Here is an 18,648-nt window from a genome sequence, read left to right on the forward strand (position 1 = left end):
GCAAGATAAATTCCTAGAAGCATAACTGTTAAGTCAAAATTTATGTACATTTTACCTTTTGGTAAATTTTTTTTAACAGATCTCCAAAACGATTGTACTAATTTACATAACCGCCAAGAGTAAATATTTCTTCCTAGCTTTTTAAAACCCAGTATTGTTAATGTTTTTAATAGTTTTTTCTCTCATTCTTATAGATGAAAACTGATAGTTCACTGCTTCTGTTTGCATGTTATTCATTCAGGAACAAATTTTGAGTCAGGAGGGTGGAGGGAAGAGGTAGGACTTCATTTCCATCAAAATTGATAGATTGTTTTTACGTAATGAGAAGACTTAAGTGTAATTTTTTTCAAAGTGAAAATGAACTTTTTATCATTTAATTATGTTATGATCAGATATTAACAGGTACATTTCTATCTGCCATCTCAATTCTTCTAACTTCAAATTATTTCTAAGTTAAAAATGGAGGCAAGAAGATAAAGAGAGCAGAGAAGTCAACCAGCTGATTCTAGTACGTTTTTTCAGAGAGTAACTTAAAGGCCTGACTGCCACTTTCCAACTTCTGAACCATGCATCATAGTCCACAGACTAGGGGGAAGAATCCAGCCCGCCACTTGTTTTTTTTACAGTCCTGGAGCTAAGAATGGTTTTTACATTTTTAAGTGGTTAAAACAAAAATCACCTGTTTTGTAACACATGAAAATTATAGGAAATTCAAACTTCAGTTCATTAATAAAGTTTTATTGGAACACAGCAACACTAATTTGTTTACATATTATCTGTGGCCGCTTTTGCCCTACAGCGGTTGAGTAGTTGTGACAGAGATCATCTGGCATGCAAAACTGAAAATATTGCCAGGACCTTCGCAGAAAAAGTTTGCTTAGCCCCGGTCCCAGCGTGTAACGAAGAGGAGCAGTGAGGGCGGGTGTGGTGATGTCTGGTATCTCAGTGTCAGTGCCTGGAAGTGGGCTAGCTAGCCGTGGAGCTGGTTGTCTTAAGAGACTGCCCGGCCAGTCCTAGGCTTCTCTCAGGAACTTGCGGGCAGATGAGGACCTTGAAGGACAGATAGCTAAACATAAGAGATCTTCCTGAGTAAGTCAGCTTGTACTCAAATTGGCAGCTTGTTATGGTGCAAAAAAAAAATTACCTTTGAGAGTTTATTTATTTACTCACTTAACCTCTGTCTGTTAAGCTCTTACCATGTGCTGGGCACTGTCTCAGTTCTGAAGCACTGAGCTGGCATGTAATGTGTGGTATCATATAGGCTACTGGAGGACCCATGGAGATTTTTGTTTGTGGAGTAAAAAGGATAATAGAAATGCCATAAATCTTTCCACTGATGAGAAATCTGAGTGCAGGTGGCTTGCATGATGTCCGAAAGCTGTCAGTCAGTGTTGGAGTTAGGGCTAGAGCCCAGGTTTCCTGGTTGCATATTCAGTGCTCTTCCCATTAGCAGGGCTCAGAGATTCTTACTCTTTTTTGGGTTGTAGGCCCTTTTGAAAATCTCCCCAGAAAATAAACAAATGTAAATATATGCGCAGAATTTGGCATATGATTTCTAGGATTGTATGAAATTTTTAAACATCCATGGTCCAGAGTTAAAATTTCTAATTTAAGATGAGTTATCTCATTTATCCAGTGGAGGTTGATTAGGGCCGTACTTTGAACCCGTTGGCATTTATTGAGCATCTGTTACTGGGCAGTTTTCCAGAAACACTTGTGTAGTTGTTGGTCTGAAACTTACTCAGAATAATTTCAAATGAGGGATCAAGGGTCAGACAGTGTGGGGCTTTGCTAATAATGGCTCTGGGACGGGGTTTTGCAGGCCTGAGAGACCCAGCTGTTTTGTTTTTAGATTTGTATTTTAGAATCACCCACAGATTGGCTTATTGTAGTAAAATGTGCCACCAGCTATTAGGTCTTTTATTTCCCTTATTCTAGAATCTTCAGAATATTTCAGATAGAGTGATGCATTTGAACGGCTCTTAAAAGAAGCCCCTGGTTTTCTGAAGCAATCTGAGGAGTGAGGTGGTTGGTACCAAAGACCCATTTTTGTCTGTAGTTCCTGGAAGTTACTCCTGTTGGGTGGCTGTCTTACCAGGTCCTTAACAAGCCCTCTGGGTGTTGACCTCTGTAACTCACAAACAAGTGCGATCTGGACAGGCCACGGAGGTGTAGTGTTTTCTAGGTAGCAGTGTTAATGCAGTTCTTCATAACTTTTATTAAGTGTTTTCATTAAAATGCTCTTATACCAAAGGGACGTTATCCTTTTTTTCTTTATCATCACTTTTAAATGAGGATAATGAGCTCCTCATAGATTTATCCAGCTGCAAAAGAGATGATAATATATGAAATTACTTTATGTAGATGAGTCTGGCTAAGTAAATATTAGTTGAACTGGAACATCAAAGAGAAACATTTGAATGATCATGTAAAGGATAAGTTGAATTATAGTTGATTTATAATGTGTTAATTTCTGGTATACAGTATAGTGATTCAGTCATATATATATATATATATTCATTTTCATATTCTTTTTCATTATAGGCCATTACAAGGTATTGAATATAGCTCCCAGTGCTATATAGTAGGACCTGGTTGTTTATCTGTTTTATATATCACTTTTTAAAAATGTTTGAGTACTTTTTAAAAGATTACCGATCTTCATTTTTCTTGGACTTTCTCTTCTAATGTTATGTATGGGCTGCATTTGAACCAGAAAATCAGAATACTATGTGAGGGGAAATCCTGGAACTAACTTTGGAAAGCACTGAGAGTTGTTATTTACTTACGGAAGCTCATCGGAGGTAACACTGTGGACCAGTGGGGATGCGAACCTCCTGTCTCCCTGTTACTCCTTTTGTCAGTCTAAACACGCAGAATAATTAGATAGAATTAGATACTGTCTGTCTTCCAGAACAGACAGAGAAAGTGAGAAATGATCATAACGTTGGAAATTTGGCAAGCTCGATCCCCAGAGAAATTAAGATGAAAAGGAGCCTCAGGCAGTATGACAAGCCAGAGCCACTGAATGGCGTGTAGGTCTCCAGAAGAGGTTCTGTGTCCAGCATCACTGTGTTAGAGCTCTAGGCTCTGTGCAGGTGGAGGGGCAAGTCCGGAGAACAGCCAGTGGAGTGGCGTGATTTCTGTAGACTCTGTGGGGACTGGTCTGGATGAATAAAAGACTTACCTCAGCATCAGAGTTGATACAGCATGAGGCGGTGTCTTCATTGCTCTGCCTTAATTCCTGGGAGTGATTATTTCTGTCAAATTAAGTCGGTTACTGCAAGTTGAGGTTGGGTAAGGACCTAGGAGGCAGATAGTTGAGGGTTTCAATGATGGTACATACACACTAATTGAGTGAAAATTGTTTTTAATTTGCAAATTTGAATGAATACATGTCCAGTATAACAAGTAAATGATAAAAAAAGATACCAGTTAAAACCCTCACCCCCAACCCGTGAGGTAATAACTAACTATATTTAACAGTTTGGTTTGTTCTTTACAGGCCTTTCTCTGTATATCATGAGGATATAATTTTTAACGTGGTTTTAAATTGGAACGTGTACTAAAGTGTGAATTTAGATTATTATTATGGCTTTTGAAATGACTGAATTAAATTGGGTGGTGTGAAAATTACATTCTGTTTGACAAAGAGTTAATACCCAATCTGTTTAGTGGTGGGGGCAGAGCGGAGGTTAGGCCCAGATAACCTGGGGGAGGTTAAGGATGGGAGGAGGGGTTTGGGAAGAGAAAAAAGTAGAAATGGAGGAGTAAATGAGGGACCAGGTTTGAATCCTGGCTCTGGCTCTTAGTGACTTCAGTGTTCTAGTAAAATTACCAACTTCCCTAGTATCCTCATTTATGAGGGGCTTCATATTTCATAGGGTTCTTGTAAAGGTTAAATAAAATAACACATAGAGCATCTAGCCCAGTGCTTGGCACAGAGATGCTTCCCTTTCTTCAGTTCTTTCTCTCCAGATAGGGAATTTCCATGTGAAAGTTAACTTGTAATAATTATTTTACAGTAGTACATAATCAGGTCCCCTTGCTTTGTTAAAAGGGACTTTTATAGATCACATGAGGAAAAATTATTGATTATATGAAAGTATGTCTCCTTGGGATCAAGTCAGCTGAGTATTTTTTGATCATTAGGAAGATTTGGAAATAGATTTGTTACACATCACTGTTGAGCTTGAACCAGCGTGGGAGTCTGACCTGCCTTTGCACTGTCTTTGTCTGGAAGGAAGGGATTCTGGTTCTCCCTGTCTTTCCACTAGCCTAACCTCATGGTGTTGGGGTACTTGTGCAGTCTAGTAATTTGTAGTTACACTAAGCAAAATTCGGTCCCATTTTAAAGAGTAGGTTCTGTGTATCTGTCACTGAGGTTAATTCTGATTGGAAGCCAAGCTTTGACCAACTAAGGTAGGAACTGTATAAAAACACATTTCCATCCCAGTTCCTGATTGCAAGGTTAGACTCTCAATAAAAATGAGAAAGCTGCATACTTAAAAAAAAGTCCGTGTATGATGATTCTGATGGGAGGGGAGGCCAGTCCAGGACTCAGCAGACCTCAGCGGCCTTCCTTCAGCCTTGGGTTTTCATTTCGGAAGACTAACTGGCTCTCCCCGCCCACTTGCCTATTTTACTTAGAGCTAATACTATATCAGTGGAGGAAAGGTAGAAAATTCAGATGAGCAGAAGAAAGAAAATAAAAATTATAGATGATTCCACTTCTCAGAGAAACCCATTATTAACATTTTCATGTATTAAGTTTCAGATTCTTTTTCTTTTCATACATTCATATGTTTAAAACAAAAATGGTGTCATATAAGCCATCCATTATATAAATAGCTTTCTTCAGTCATCAGTGCAATGTGACTGTCTTTCATACCAGTAAGTATATTTCCACAACTTCTGGTCATCTTTGTTGTCCCTTAATTATAGAGATCATGTCTGTTTGCTGAAAAGACTCTTAAGGAATACAAAAGTAACAGAAAATAAAAGTTTCCATGTAAGTCAGTTAGTCATTCATACAACAGTACTTTTTAAGGTCTGCTTAATATTCCACTACATGCCTGGGTTATATACTGAGCTAATCCGTGCTATTTTCCATTTAGCAATTAATTGGAAACAGCCTGTAGTGAACTACACTGCTAAGAGCATCTTTGCACATACATCTTCGTATGATTGCCCAATTATCTCAGACGTAAAGAATAAATTCCTACCAATGTATATGCTGGTTAAAGTGTATGTACATTTAAAATTTTTCTTGTCAATATTGCTTAATTCCATCCACAAAAATGGTACCAATTTACTCTCTGAGCAGTATTTTTAGGGAATGTCGGCTTTCTAATCTTATTTTTGGTTTTCCCTTAAAAAAATGAATAAATATTATTTAATTTAAAGTTATTTTTGATTATTAGGTAAATTTAATTTTTTTTCCCATAAGGTTTTGGCCTGGTGTATTCCTTTATGAATTACTTGTTTGTACATTTTAAAAAACTGAAGTATTCGTCTTTTTTTATAAGACTATTTTGATTTAAGTATGACTTAGCAGATTCCTTCGTCTCTTCTGAAACAAAATGAGCTATCCATAAATAATTCACTCACGTGGAACACGTTGCTCTTTGTGAAGGTCTTTACTGACCCAGGAGCCAGGACGTTCCAGTATAGCTGTGTTGTTATCTTCGGGTTGTAGGTAGACTCTTGATGCCTGCCTCCAGCTGCCTTCTTTAACTGTGTGCGGTTTTCCAGCACCATCTCTGCGTTCATCTGTAGCCACTGGTGTCTGTAGCTGTGTCAGTATGTGTGTAGGTGGTGGGTGGGACTCTGCTATCTACTGTGATAAATCAGAACAAAACCTTTTATTCCCAAGCTGGTAAAAAGGAATGAATATGGACTGATAATGCTAAAAGACCAACTAACCACTCCCTTTTCCTTATTTTATCATGCTGGCAAATATGGCAAAAATATCTCTTAAACATTTAAGCAGCTTATATTATTTTGGTGTGCAAAGTTTAGATGTTGTATCCTGATGCTGTCTCTTCATACCATACCATTTGGGACTGCTCTTTCTCTTTGTTTTAAAAGGAGAGAAGCGTGTGTGCCTCTGTGTGTGTGTGCACGCACACACTTAAACGTGTATAAGCTGAGGGTGAGTGTGACAGTGAGTTTGAAAAGGAGACAAGTGTGATGTGGATAACCTCTTTTTAGAATGGTGCAGATAAGTGCTTTAGTAAACAACCAGTTTTTTCAACTCACTGTGCATACTTACAGGAGAGTGAAAATATTCTCCTTGACACTTGGTGGTGATTAAATAAAGTAACTGCAGAGCATCTTCTAGCATGGTACATGTCACATAGTGGTGTTCGTGAAATGTTGGCAGTTGTACATTCGTGTATAACTATGTCCTTTCATTAATTTCATAGTTATTTGTTGAGAGCCTGCTCTATGCCAGGCACTGGTCAAGGTCTTAGAAAGTACTACAGTGAATGGAAGAACTAAAACGTTTTCTCACAGAGCTAGTACTCTGGTGTGGGGAGACTGTCACTAAGTAAGTAAGTAGATGATCTCACACTTTGAAAGAGCACAAGTACCATGAAGGAAAATAAATTGGGGGGAATGACTGGGGGTGCTGATGGGAAGAGAAGGATTCACAGTTTTAGCTAGGATGGTCAAGGAAGGCACTGGTAAGGGGAGTCAAGTAGAGCTGGGGCCAAGCCTGTCTTCACCACTAATTAAGTGACTTTGTGAAGGTTATTTACCCTTTGATCCTGAATTTTCACATGTTAAAAAAAGAGATAAGGAACCTGATGCATAAGGTTAAGTGAGACAATATGGAAAGTATGTAGCATTAGGCTGGCCATCTGACTCCCAACAGGAAGAAAGCAGTGTTAGTGGCCAGTAGGGTGGGCACTGCCCCGGCAGTCACAGGCCGGGAGACACAGGCGCGCCCCGAGGAGCAGAGAGCTGGGGCTTTGCTCCAGAAGCGAAGCTGCAGTCAACCAGAGTGTGTAGTGTGGGTAGGCGAGAAAAGAAGAAATGAGTGGTGAGTCTTGACTGAATATGTGTGTGTAGTCTAGGCAAGTGATGGACGTATCAGGAGTCTTTCTTTTCTCCCAAAAGAGAAAGTAAAAGGCTCATTTCTTTTGCTTTGATTTTCACAGATCTTCACCTTTTGATTCTACAGTTCTATTTCAGTGCCTCATCAAGTGCTTTACAGTCTCATTTGGGGGAAGTAAAACATAGATAGATGTATATATGTATATACAAAGAATAAGTTAAAAATATCTGCTAAGTAGATTTTCTCTAAAATGAAGGAATAAGTGCTGGAAGCTTCTGGGAGGAGGGATTGAGAGGGAATGATCAGGGAAAGCTTCTTGCAAGAGTAGACGTGGTCTGACTCCTGAAAGAGGGGTCAGGGTTTTTGGTCTTTTTTGGAAGGACACAGATGTTCCCCAGGGTGCGGGGCCCCTGGATCGGGAAGCTTTTAAGGTCAGCTAAGGTTGCAGAAGCATGGTACACTGTCACCGTGTCACCCACGTGGAGGCTCACACTGCGTGTTCACTTACTGAGGTTTTGGTCAGCCCCGCAGTGAAGGAACCTGCGGAGCTGTGAACCCCAGCAGGGCTGTGCCCCCACACGTGACTTGCAGAGCAGCCCAGGGGAACACGGCCGCGAGCCCTCTCCTGCCCTGAGTTACTCGTGTCCCACAGAGTTGTCGCCTGTCTTTGTGTACATATTTGCAAAGCATTTGGAGATCATCAAGCATATTTACTACATAGCACTTTAGGAGAAAAAAATTACACCCAAATAGGAAAATAACTAAGGAGGATGATACAACTTTGGACCTCAGTTTTCGTCTTTATTTTTCTTTTTCCTGTTGCTAATTTATTTTGTTCCTATGAAACGCTTTATAAAGTGATACAAGAATTGCCTGAGAAGTTGAAAACGGAAATGTTTTAAAGATACTCCTATTTTAATAAATGTGTTTTTCCCTCTCCCAAGGTCTACTACCCAAATCTGGGGTGGATGTGCATTGACGCCACCGATCCTGAGAAGGGGAACTGGCTGCGATATGTGAACTGGGCCTGCTCGGGGGAAGAGCAGAATCTGTTTCCACTGGAAATCAACAGGGCCATTTACTATAAAACGTTAAAGGTAAGAGTGTTAGAATGAGTGTGCTGTTAGTTACTTGGCATGCATATTTGCAAATACTGTCCTTAGTCGTGACTGACAAGTAACGACTTTGCAGACCTTGAAAGGGATATATTTGAAAGTGGTCCATCAACACGCTGAAAGGTCTGTGTTTTAAATATGCCGTTGCCACTGCTTCACGTGAGTAAGGGCGCTAAGGCATGAAGATTGTGCTCAGCCTTTATAGACACCAATGAGTTAAGTGTGTGGCAGCCACTTCCCTCCTCTGAAGATACAGACGCGTTGGGAACCATCTGACTGGCAGATGAATCTAACTGTAAGGAACTCTGGTTCTGTGTTCACTAAAAACACATTCTTAGTCTTCAGTGTAATGTAGCCTTGGATTGGCTTTTCTTTTCCCTGAATTTTACTCAGAATAGAAATTAAACTGAACATGTTTCTTCTGCCAGATTTTTATTTGGAGACATTAATTGTTGAGATGAAAAGAAGAGGACAGTCATTTTATAGAGTTTGTGGTGAGGTAAGAGGTCACTTCAGGGAAGTTAGTACTCCGAAGCATTGTTATTTCTGCAACAGGCAAGCCCACATCTGTCTCCCTCGTTTTGATGTTCTCCTGGAAGGCAAATCTGCACTCAGCGTGCATGGAGATGTTCTCTAAGGTGAAGTCTTGAGGCTCTAAAAATAGATGATTGTTGCTTTCTGGAATAGGTATGTTTGCTGACATTGCTGTAAGGCAGATTTTTCTTTATTCACTTACTTCTATTAAAAATGTCATAGATTGGGGGACAGTCCATGGAAAAAATGATCTCCATGGAGCTGAAGACTCTCGATGAGCCAGCGTTTACGCTGAGGGTCAGCTCTGCAGCATGCTGAGTTTGGCCTGTGTGGTGGCACTAGGACTTCTGGAAGCTTAACTTACAGCTATTTGATTTTCCTTTGCTGTATTTTTCCTGGCATCTTTAGCCAGCTGGATTGCCCTTTACCTCTTATATACCCATGTCCTTGCTTCCAATCCCTATAGGAAACATTTGTGTGTGTGTGTGTGACACTTTCTCACTTAAAACTTCTATAACCTTCTTTCCCATTTTCTTTCTGCTGGATTGTGATAGCATGATTTTCTAGTAGGTTACACTGGAGTTTGAAATTGGATTCAAAATTTGATTCAAGAATTAATTCTGTTCCTCAAATTTATTTAAAGTGAGAGTTACATCGGGCTGAATCAGTGAGGCAGAGTCCTGGTGGAGGTGAAGTACCAGCCAGGGGACGGCTATGAGACAGTTGAGGGAGTAGAGAGAAGGTCCCGAGGGAGGACAAGCCCAGGGAGGTCCTGGGACACTTGGCAGTTCCTCCATCAGACCTCAGGTTCAAATGTGTTCATCGCTGATAGTAAAGCCGGGAAACAGAGAGAATCTAGAAAGAATAGTGTCTGCGAGTTAAGTCTGGAGCCAGACTCCTGGATGAAATCCTGACTTGCTATGTGACCCAAGGCAAGTTATTGTGATTTTAACTAGCTGTGAAATCTTAGGCAAGTCACTTTCTGTGCCTCAGTTTCCTTACTTGTAAGATACACGTAATTATAGTATGGATCTTACAGGGTTATGATGATTGCATAGGAGATTGTGAGTAGAGTTCTAGCACCTAAAAAGTGCTGAAGAAATGGCAGCTGCTCGTTTTGGCAAGGCAGTGTAGTGTCAGGTCAGGAGCGGGGACTCTGGAGCAGGCTGCCTTGTGAGCAGATTTTGGCTTTGAGATACGTGACCATAAGAAGTTACTTAAACCCCATCTTAGTTTTCTCATCTGTAAAAATGGAGGTAATAGTAAAATTAATACATACAGTTGTTGTGAAGATTAAACAAGCCAATATGTATACAGTTCTGTGAACAGTTCCTAGTCTAACCCAAGTCTTCAAAGTGTTAACAAGCTATACGACTACTATTATTATTTTTACCTGATTTTGTTCGAAGTAAAGTAGCTCTGATCTTTGCAGACCCGGCCCCCCATCCTAACCTTTGACATTTGCTCAAGTATGCACAAGACCTTTCAGATTCCTTGCTAGCGATTATCTAACTATATTCTTATAGACTAAACTTTCTGTGGATTAGGTTATGTAATAAATTACATGTGATGTTCTCTGGGTCTCTGTAGCACCTTGTCAGCTATCACCTAGATAATTCGGAAATCTCAACACTGGTTTTGTTTGTAATATGATTAAAAACTACTTTAAATTCCTGAAGGTTAACTGTTAGCCTGCTGTCCATCCATTCATCTGTTCATTAGTTCATCAAGTATTTATTGAGCGTCTGCTGTGTACCGGCTGTTGATAGTAGTGAGCAGAACAGACAAGGTCTCTGGTCTCATGGAACTTCTAATTTGTGGGAGAGGTAGCAGATAATAAACAAGTAAACAAAATAATTTCAGATATCGGTAAGTGCTCTGAAGATAAGAAAATGTGATAGAAATTGACTTGGTGATGGAGGGCTACTGTAGTTCTGATGGGTCAGGGAAGACAAGACATACGGACACCAGCCCCACCCCCACCCTCCCCCACTGGTGTGAGGACCCAGATACACAGAGATCTCTGGAGCAGTTCAGGGAGAACTTCCCTGGCAGAAGCAGAAGTATTGAAGTAGGGATGATCTATATTGTGCGTGCGTGTGTGTGTGTGTGTGTTTTAAAGGACTCGAAAGGCTTCTATTGGTTTGGCTGTATTGAGGAGAGGGATGGTGAATGAGGCTGGTGAGGTGGGCAGGGGCCAGATCAGGGAGGCCTAACAGATTATGCTGGGGGATAGATTGTAGTTGGGTAAGCATGGATATGCTTTGTGTGTTCTCATTATTCTGGAATATTTCTCTTAATTTGACCTACTGCCAGGAATATTTATAGGAACCCTTGCCTATTCCTAAATCGATTTGGTAAAATTTCAAGTTTATATTTACTGATATTTAGAGAAGAGAGAATGCTTTGTTCTGTAAGCCTTTCTGAACCCGAAGGAAGAATTTAAATTCGTTTTGTTGTTATTTTTGTTTTTTGTTAAATGTCAAAATACAACATATAAGAAAAGGTTGCTTGGACTTTTGACTTTATGTTTTAAAATGTGGGTTTGTATTTCCAGTGTTTAAGGACATACATTGTCTTCTGAAATTTGACTTACAAAATCTTAAATGTGCTAAGCAGTGCAGAATTAAAAACAGTGCAGTGCAGAAGCAGGCAGTCATTGATTTTAAAAGATATATTATTTTCCTCTTGGTAAAATTAAGACTATTATTTGTGTAGCTGTTTTAATACAAAGCTGGGAAGCATATTGCTTGATAATATAATCATCTCAGCTGCTAACACTTTTGGGTATTGTTTAATAACTAACAAATCAGGTTGTTCTTAATCTAGCTATTCACCAGTTCATTAACCATTTAGAAGTTTTACTTTAGATTTGAGGTAAAACATATTCTGGTATGTTTTTATGTTGTGTTTTTGTTGTTGTTGTTGTTTTTGTAACAACAAATAGTACCCTAAGTAGAGAGTCTGTGTTGGTGTTTAACTCCTCCCAGTTGCTAGCTAGTATAGGTGATAACTCTGCAGAAGGCTGGAGTGGAGTGAACACGGAAGCTTAGGGCGCTGAGTCTGGGAGGAATCTTGACGATGTCCAGTGGATTCTTCTAGCCAGTGTTCCGGTTATGCTGTTTGATTTAGAAATATATGGGGAATATACTTTTCCTTACTCCTTTCCATTTTCTTTTTTGCTTTGGTTTTATTTAAGACTTTATATATTTCTGTAAACCCTAATCACTTCAAGGAGTATATGATACCAACATTTCATCAATATGTGACTTATAATAAAAATATGGAGAAGTAAACTGTGTATTTGGAACTAGAAATAGTTTAAATATAGACGCCTGTTCCTTCAGCAGCAATAGATTAGCTCAGAAGAGTGCCAAAAGGCATCTGTAATGGCTATTTTAACTCATTAAAATCTTATATATTAAGTTTTTTGGTTTAGGTGTAACTGATTCAAGAAGGGAAATAACAATACATTGGTTTAAAGATAAGAAAATAGCAGGTTTTAACCGTCCTTGGGGAGAACAAAATAAATAGTGGCTTTTTAAAAAAATCTTAACTTAGAATATTTTAAAATTTGGACTATGTAAACATTGAGTTCTGCAGAGAATGAAATAAAGTAATATTTACTTTCAAGGGCTTTATCTGGGCTGAAAGGTATGTTGAAGTGAAGAACTACCTCTAAACTGACATCTTGATGGACTTCTACCTGCCCCTAAAAACAAGGGTATCCTCTTCCGTAACCACAGTGCAGTGATCAAAATCAGGAAACCCACACTGGCACAGTATTTTATTAGCTAATCTATAAATCTTATTCAAATTCTGTCAATTGTTCCAATCATGTCCTTTTAGGAAAAGAAAACTCCGTTGCATTTAGTTGTAATGTCTCATCAGTCTCCTTAGTTTGGACAGTACCTCAGTCTTTGTCTTTTATAATCTTTCAGTTTTGAGAAAACTGGTCAGTAATTTTGTAGAACGTCCCACAGTTTGGCCTTCACTTGTGTTTTATCATGACTAATTACATTTGCACATTTTGGGCAGAAATCTCCAGAAGTGATGCTGTGTTATTTTCTGTGCATCATTATCAGGAGGTATATGATGTTGATTTGTCTCGTTGTAAAGGTACTGTTTTTCCCATTGTCATTAATAAATGTTTTATGGGGAGATATTTTGAGACTATGCAAATACTCTGTTACTCCTTAGACTTTTATTCGCTAGTTTTAGCATTAACTCATGATTCTTGCCTGAATCAGTTATTACTCCGATGATTGTTGGTTGTTTTATAATTCCATTACTTCTTTTTCACTGATTATTTGGGATCTACTGAAGGGAGAGCTTTCCTTATTTATTTATTTTTATATTCGTTCATTCATTCACTCATATCAGTATGGACTCATGGATTCTTATTTTATTCACTGGGTTTTAGGTAGAATTTTACTTGTGTTGATACTCTTGGAAGTTTTGAACAGATGAATCATTATGAGAGAAACCAGTAAGCCATTTCTTTGCATTTTGTTTGGGAGTGTAATCTTCCCACTCAGTGTATTTTTTCTTCAAGACCTTGTTCTCGGTATAGTCAGTATGATGTGTGGTCCTTGTCCTCACTCCTCACAGGGCTGTTAGAAGTGAATGTTTTACGAGCCTGATACATGTGCAGTATTTTTAGGCATTTCTTTGTAAATATAAAAGTTCCCTTGTAAAGCCGATGTGCAGTGCTGAGGGCGAGGCAGCGGACCCCCGTGGGCCGAGCAGTCTGGCCGCGGTGCAGACGGTGCCCTGCCGGGCGCTCGCGTCCTCCGCGCCGCCTCTTCCGTGGGCACGTCCGTGGTGTAACGAGCCGTGCGTTTACAAACGTGCGGTGGCATGCAGTTCTTATCATGCTTAACTCGCTCTCGGACTCTGAAACCTGCGCTGACAATTAGCTTTCGGCACGTCTCTTTCCAAAGTGCCTGGCTCTTTTCAGTTACGCTTTATATTTCCCTTCAGCTTAGATTTCGTGGGCAAAATGGTTCCGTGGTTTATTTTTCCTTGTGCGTGGATAGTCGTGAGGCTTTGAACGGTGAGATCCCGTGGCATATGTCAGGTTTGAGTGTAAAGCGATTCTGTCAGATGCCGACGTCCACCGGACGGACTCCGTGGGGCCGAGGCGGCCGGGAAGTGAGGTCCTCCCTCCAGCAGAGGGTCCCTTCCCGCGCCGCCCAGCCCGCGGCTGCCGCGCTGGAGGAGCCCTTCCTGCCGGGCTGGCCTCCGGCGCGCCGCCCCGCTGGGAGCGCCGCCCCGCCCCGCCCCGCCCCGCCCCGCCCCGCCAACAACCGCCGCTCTGATTGGCCCGGCGCCTGTCTCTTCTCTCCCCGCAGCCAATCGCGCCGGGCGAGGAGCTCCTGGTCTGGTACAATGGGGAAGACAACCCCGAGATAGCAGCTGCGATTGAGGAAGAGCGAGCCAGCGCCCGGAGCAAGCGGAGCTCCCCGAAAAGCAGGAAAGGTAGGAGCCCGCCGCCGCCCCGGCTCCCCGCCGCCGCCCGGCCCTGGCCGGATCCGGGCCCCGGCGGCGCCTGCGGCCCTCGGTGACCTTTACCCGGACACGGCGCCGGCCCGCGGTGCCAGCCCCCCCGGCCGCTGCTGAATCACGGCGCCGGACGCCTTGCTCGGGCTCTTTGCTAACTTGGGGCGGAGCAGCCGGGCGTGGAAAAGTGAGCGGAGCGGCGCGCCGCGAGGGCGGCCGGGCCGGCTGTCACCTCCCTCGCCGCCGTCACCATAGCTGGACTTGCGGGCGGGAGCGGCTGCCGGTCCCTCGGAGCCTGGCACGCCGGTATATTCTTAGCTTTTTGTGCTGTTCGCCAGCGACGCGTCATAAAATGTGTTTCGAGAGTGACATTTCCAGGTCCGCAGAGTCGGTGGCCTGTGTCCACCCAGATTGTGCGGGAGGGCTGGGCGCGCTGCGGGGCCGGAGAGCCGGCCGGGCCGGACACTGCTCCGCGGCCACCCACTCGTCCCGGGCCGGGCCTGCCACTCCGGCCACCGGGCCCGGCCGCCCGCCGCGCCACCCCACGCGAGGCCGCGCTGCGCACCATCGCTTTGCTCGCGGTGGGTGAAGGTTTTAGCGCACAGCTTCCCGAAATTTAGGCCATTATCAAAATGGAATTTTGGTAGTTGAACAGTATGCTGTTTTGTCACTTTTGAGTCAATTCCAATAGTTTTATTTTGTTTATGATGTTTTCAAACAAAAGGTAAGGCGTAGTCACACTTACAGAAGGCAAGGAATAATTTCTGGGAGGAAAATAGTTTGATTCGATATATCATGTTTCCAGCTGGCGCTCTACACTTTTTTTGTTTGTTTGTTTGTTTTAAAGAAGAATTTTAATATGAATTCGTGAATTTTTCGGAGAGCCGAGTTTGAATATATGCCAAGGCGCAGTATGGTTGTTTCTTATTAATGTAACACCCTCCTTATTTTGCCCGCCTTAGGTGTTACGTAAATTTTTGTATCCATCTGGACTTAGGCGGCCATCCTTTAGTCAGAACATTGCAGAGTGAATTGGAGTCATACTGTAAATAAAATCGTAATGTAAACTTGATTTTGGAAAAATATAAAAGTAATATTTTAAAATGTAGGCAAGAAGTCCATTTTGATTTTTCTGTTACATGTTCTTTGTGTTTCACAGTGTAATGCAAGTGCAGCTAACCCATCCAAGGGAGTTTGTTGGAGCCTTTTACTAAACACATGTTCTCTGTTTATCTGATGTGATTTTGTCACAGTTTTAGGACATTAAATATTTTGATCTTGAATCAGTTAGATGATCATGGCCTAGAAATTTGCCAGGTGTGTTTTGTTTGTTTTTTGTTGTTGTTTACTGTTTTAACAGAGTATTGAGATTTTTGTTGCTATTAGGCTTAGAGCATAATTGTTTGCTAACTTCACATAATTCAGATTGTTCCCCTATTTAGCGTTCTTTTGTTTGTAACTAATGTCACCAGCTTTCCAGGTAAGTTGTGTTTTGCAGGGGCTGGACTTTGGTGGGGAAAAGGGAATCTTGACTCTGCTACCAAGCATAACTAACTCACGTATTTAATATGTATGCATAGCTTAATAGCAAATTCATGCTAAGGCTTTCCTCTGTTCAGCATATTTTGGTATGCATGTTTGAAACATCCCATTACTGTAAGTTTTCTATTTATCCCTTAATTGTTTTTCTTTTTGGATGTGGAGGAAAAAACTGAAAGTAAACTTTTTGCTTTATTAGTATTGCTGAATTTTGACATTAAGTAGTTCATATTTCTTATCCTTTTATTCCTATTATTTATAACTACTCTGAGCTGAGTATAACCCACTGAATCTTAAGTTTTAATTAAAGAACTTGCATGAAACTCACTCTTCAGCTTGACAGTCTGTTTTTCTGTGTTGAACAGCTTACTGGTAAAGAGGCCTGTTTGCTCTTTATGGTCTTAAGTTTGGAGAGTTTAAATAGTCAAACCTTTTTGTTTTTAAGTCAGATACTCTATGAAAACTAAGTTAGCTTACAAAGACTTGAAATGGAGAATTTTTTTATATTAACTTGGTTCTGTTTAGGTCTTAAGTGTGATCTCAGACATTTAAATATATTTTCAGGCAGTGATGTCAGAGAATAAATCAAGATAAGTTTCATTCGGTAGCAATGTTAACTTAGTATTTCTGAAAGCCAGATGTTGAAGACATTCAGCTGGCAGGTAGTAGACAGGCAGTGGCCCTAACTTCTTTTCGGCTGGGAGGCAGGCAGAGAGAAACAAAGGGCTGAATTCCTCACAGTTCTGGGGCTCTGCTCCTTTGCATGACAGCTGCCGTGCCTACAGCTGTGCATTGCATGTGGTGCCTTTCAGAAGTCATCAGATCGCTGGTGGATCATGAGGCGTGTTGTGGGCAGTGAAAAGCCCTGATTCCTTTACATACAGAGCAGCCCCTTCTCCTCTCTCTCCTTCTCCCTCTCTATCTCTGTCTCTCTCTGTCTCTTATTCATTCATTGAACTGATGTCTGTTAAGCCCCTGCCGTGTGCCGGGCACTCTGCTAGGTCATGTTGGGCGGGCAACGGTGAGCAGAAAAGCAGCCGTGACTTTTTCTCCTGGCGCCTGTGGTCTAGCGGGGGAGACAGGAGCTAGCTACGTCAGTACATTGCCGATCATGGAACAGGCCCTCAGTAAATATTTGTTGATTGGTGAACAAAGACGCACACAAACCTGTGAAGAAGGAAGAGAACACAGGGCTGTGAGAACACGGTTCACGATGTCTCTGACCAGGGAGCATGAAGTTTTGCCAGGGGCCAACGGTGTACATATGTTAAGCATTTCAAACTAGAATTTTGGTGTCTCACCTTTGTAATTCAGCCTAACTTCTTAACGTGTCTGAGCAGCCCGTGTAATGAGGTTGAACGTGAGAAGTTCCTTGGATGGACAGATGAAACTTTTCAGATAGAGAGGAAGGGAGGGTTTTCAGTGTTGGGTGTTTCAAGTAATTCTCATTTGAACCACGGGAAGATTAGAATCTGTGAAGTAACATAGAAAGGCCAAATTTAGAAGTATTTATCATCTTTATTTCTGTTCCTTGTTTGTGAGAAATGAGGGATTGAATTTGCTTGTTAGCAGTAAGTGACTGTTGGCAAGTGTTCTTTTAAAACACAGACTTTTAATAGCGGAATGTGTTGTTGCCCTGCTCTCTCGGCTACGTTAAGAGCCTCACCTGAAGTTCTTTTACTCTAAAGAAATAGCAGTGTCTGGATACATGTGTGCTTAGTGGAAGGAATAAAAAGTGTGGGACCCTAGGGTTTTTAGTAGGTGTGTCACTGGGCAGATCATGTCACTTTTCTGGGGCACCGTTTCCATAGCCGAAAAACCAGGTGTCTTAACACAGAATGGCCCTTGTGCTACCTAACCTCACAGACTTGCTGTCAAGAGCAGGTGAGATCATGAAAAGGAACAGCTGTGCAGCATGCAGGTCCCTGGTACCTGTAAGTGCCACCAACAGAATGTGGCTGACAGTGACTTACACGGGTCTTGCAGAGGAGCTGCCGGGTTTGTGCAGCATTTAGTTGCTGGTTTTCATGGGGCAGCTGTGAAAGGTACGCGGTGGTCTGTCCCTCTCCCTTTCCGTGCAGAGCCTCACTCCAGGCCGATTCACCCTTATATTAGGCCTGCTTCTAACCTGTTGACTTTCCTGTCCTGTAGCACATTAGAAGGAGGAAATTAGGAGAGTTATTTATAGCAGCAAGTAGTTTTACAGCTGATAGCTAGACAGTTGAGAGACAGAAAGTTTATAACAAAACCCGTAATGAACTATGAAGAGCACAGTTCCTTGAGATCACTTAACAGGTTCAGATAATCTTTGATTAAAAACTGTAAATAGTCCCAGAAGATCAAATGAACTAGATCTTAGTATTTATCTAAGTGACTTTTAGTCACCACAGAACAGTTAAATTATAATCCACTAAAAAAGCAAATATATCATCTGTTTCTGCAAATAAAGTTGTTCATATTAAAAACCTAGGTTTGTGGAGAACACAGAATATTAAAGTTGCACGTTTTTGAAGTTCTTTCTTCTCTAAAGTTAACAAAGCCTGTAGAAATTTATGGTCCATTTGTGGTGGGGTGGGGAGTGGGGTGGGTAAGAGATCCACATGCAAAATAAGTTAGTCTCAGGCATTTTAAGAAAAAAACAAGCGCTAAAGTAATGGTGCAGGCAGTAAGGACTGTTGATGCTGAGAGCGGGAGAGGGACTCTGCACTGGGATGCCTGAGAGTCTTTATTTAGAAAGGGTGGCAGGATGGGGGCATTTAGAACCTGGAGAGGGGCAGGGAGGACACGCAGAGGACGCTTAGGGACACTCAGAGGTCCAAGAAGTTGTAAATGGGTGATGGTCCGTGCCAAACCCCCCCCACCCCCCCCATTTAACAGGTGTTTGCTCTGTGTCAG

General features: G+C 41.6%; 1 protein-coding gene across 5 annotated transcripts in view; it reads left to right on the forward strand.

Moving 5' to 3' along the window:
- PRDM2 (PR/SET domain 2) overlaps nt 1-18,648 on the forward strand; it is a 109,141-nt gene that overhangs the window by 32,394 nt on the left and 58,099 nt on the right. For all 5 annotated transcript variants that reach the window (XM_032495229.1, XM_032495231.1, XM_032495234.1 and 2 more), the window contains 2 exons: nt 8,008-8,160; nt 14,067-14,193. In XM_032495229.1, coding sequence (XP_032351120.1) covers nt 8,008-8,160; nt 14,067-14,193 — 280 coding nt within the window. The remainder of the gene's footprint in view (nt 1-8,007; nt 8,161-14,066; nt 14,194-18,648) is intronic.

This window comes from Camelus ferus, chromosome 13 (assembly GCF_009834535.1).
Source record: "Camelus ferus isolate YT-003-E chromosome 13, BCGSAC_Cfer_1.0, whole genome shotgun sequence".
Lineage (NCBI taxonomy): Eukaryota > Metazoa > Chordata > Mammalia > Artiodactyla > Camelidae > Camelus > Camelus ferus.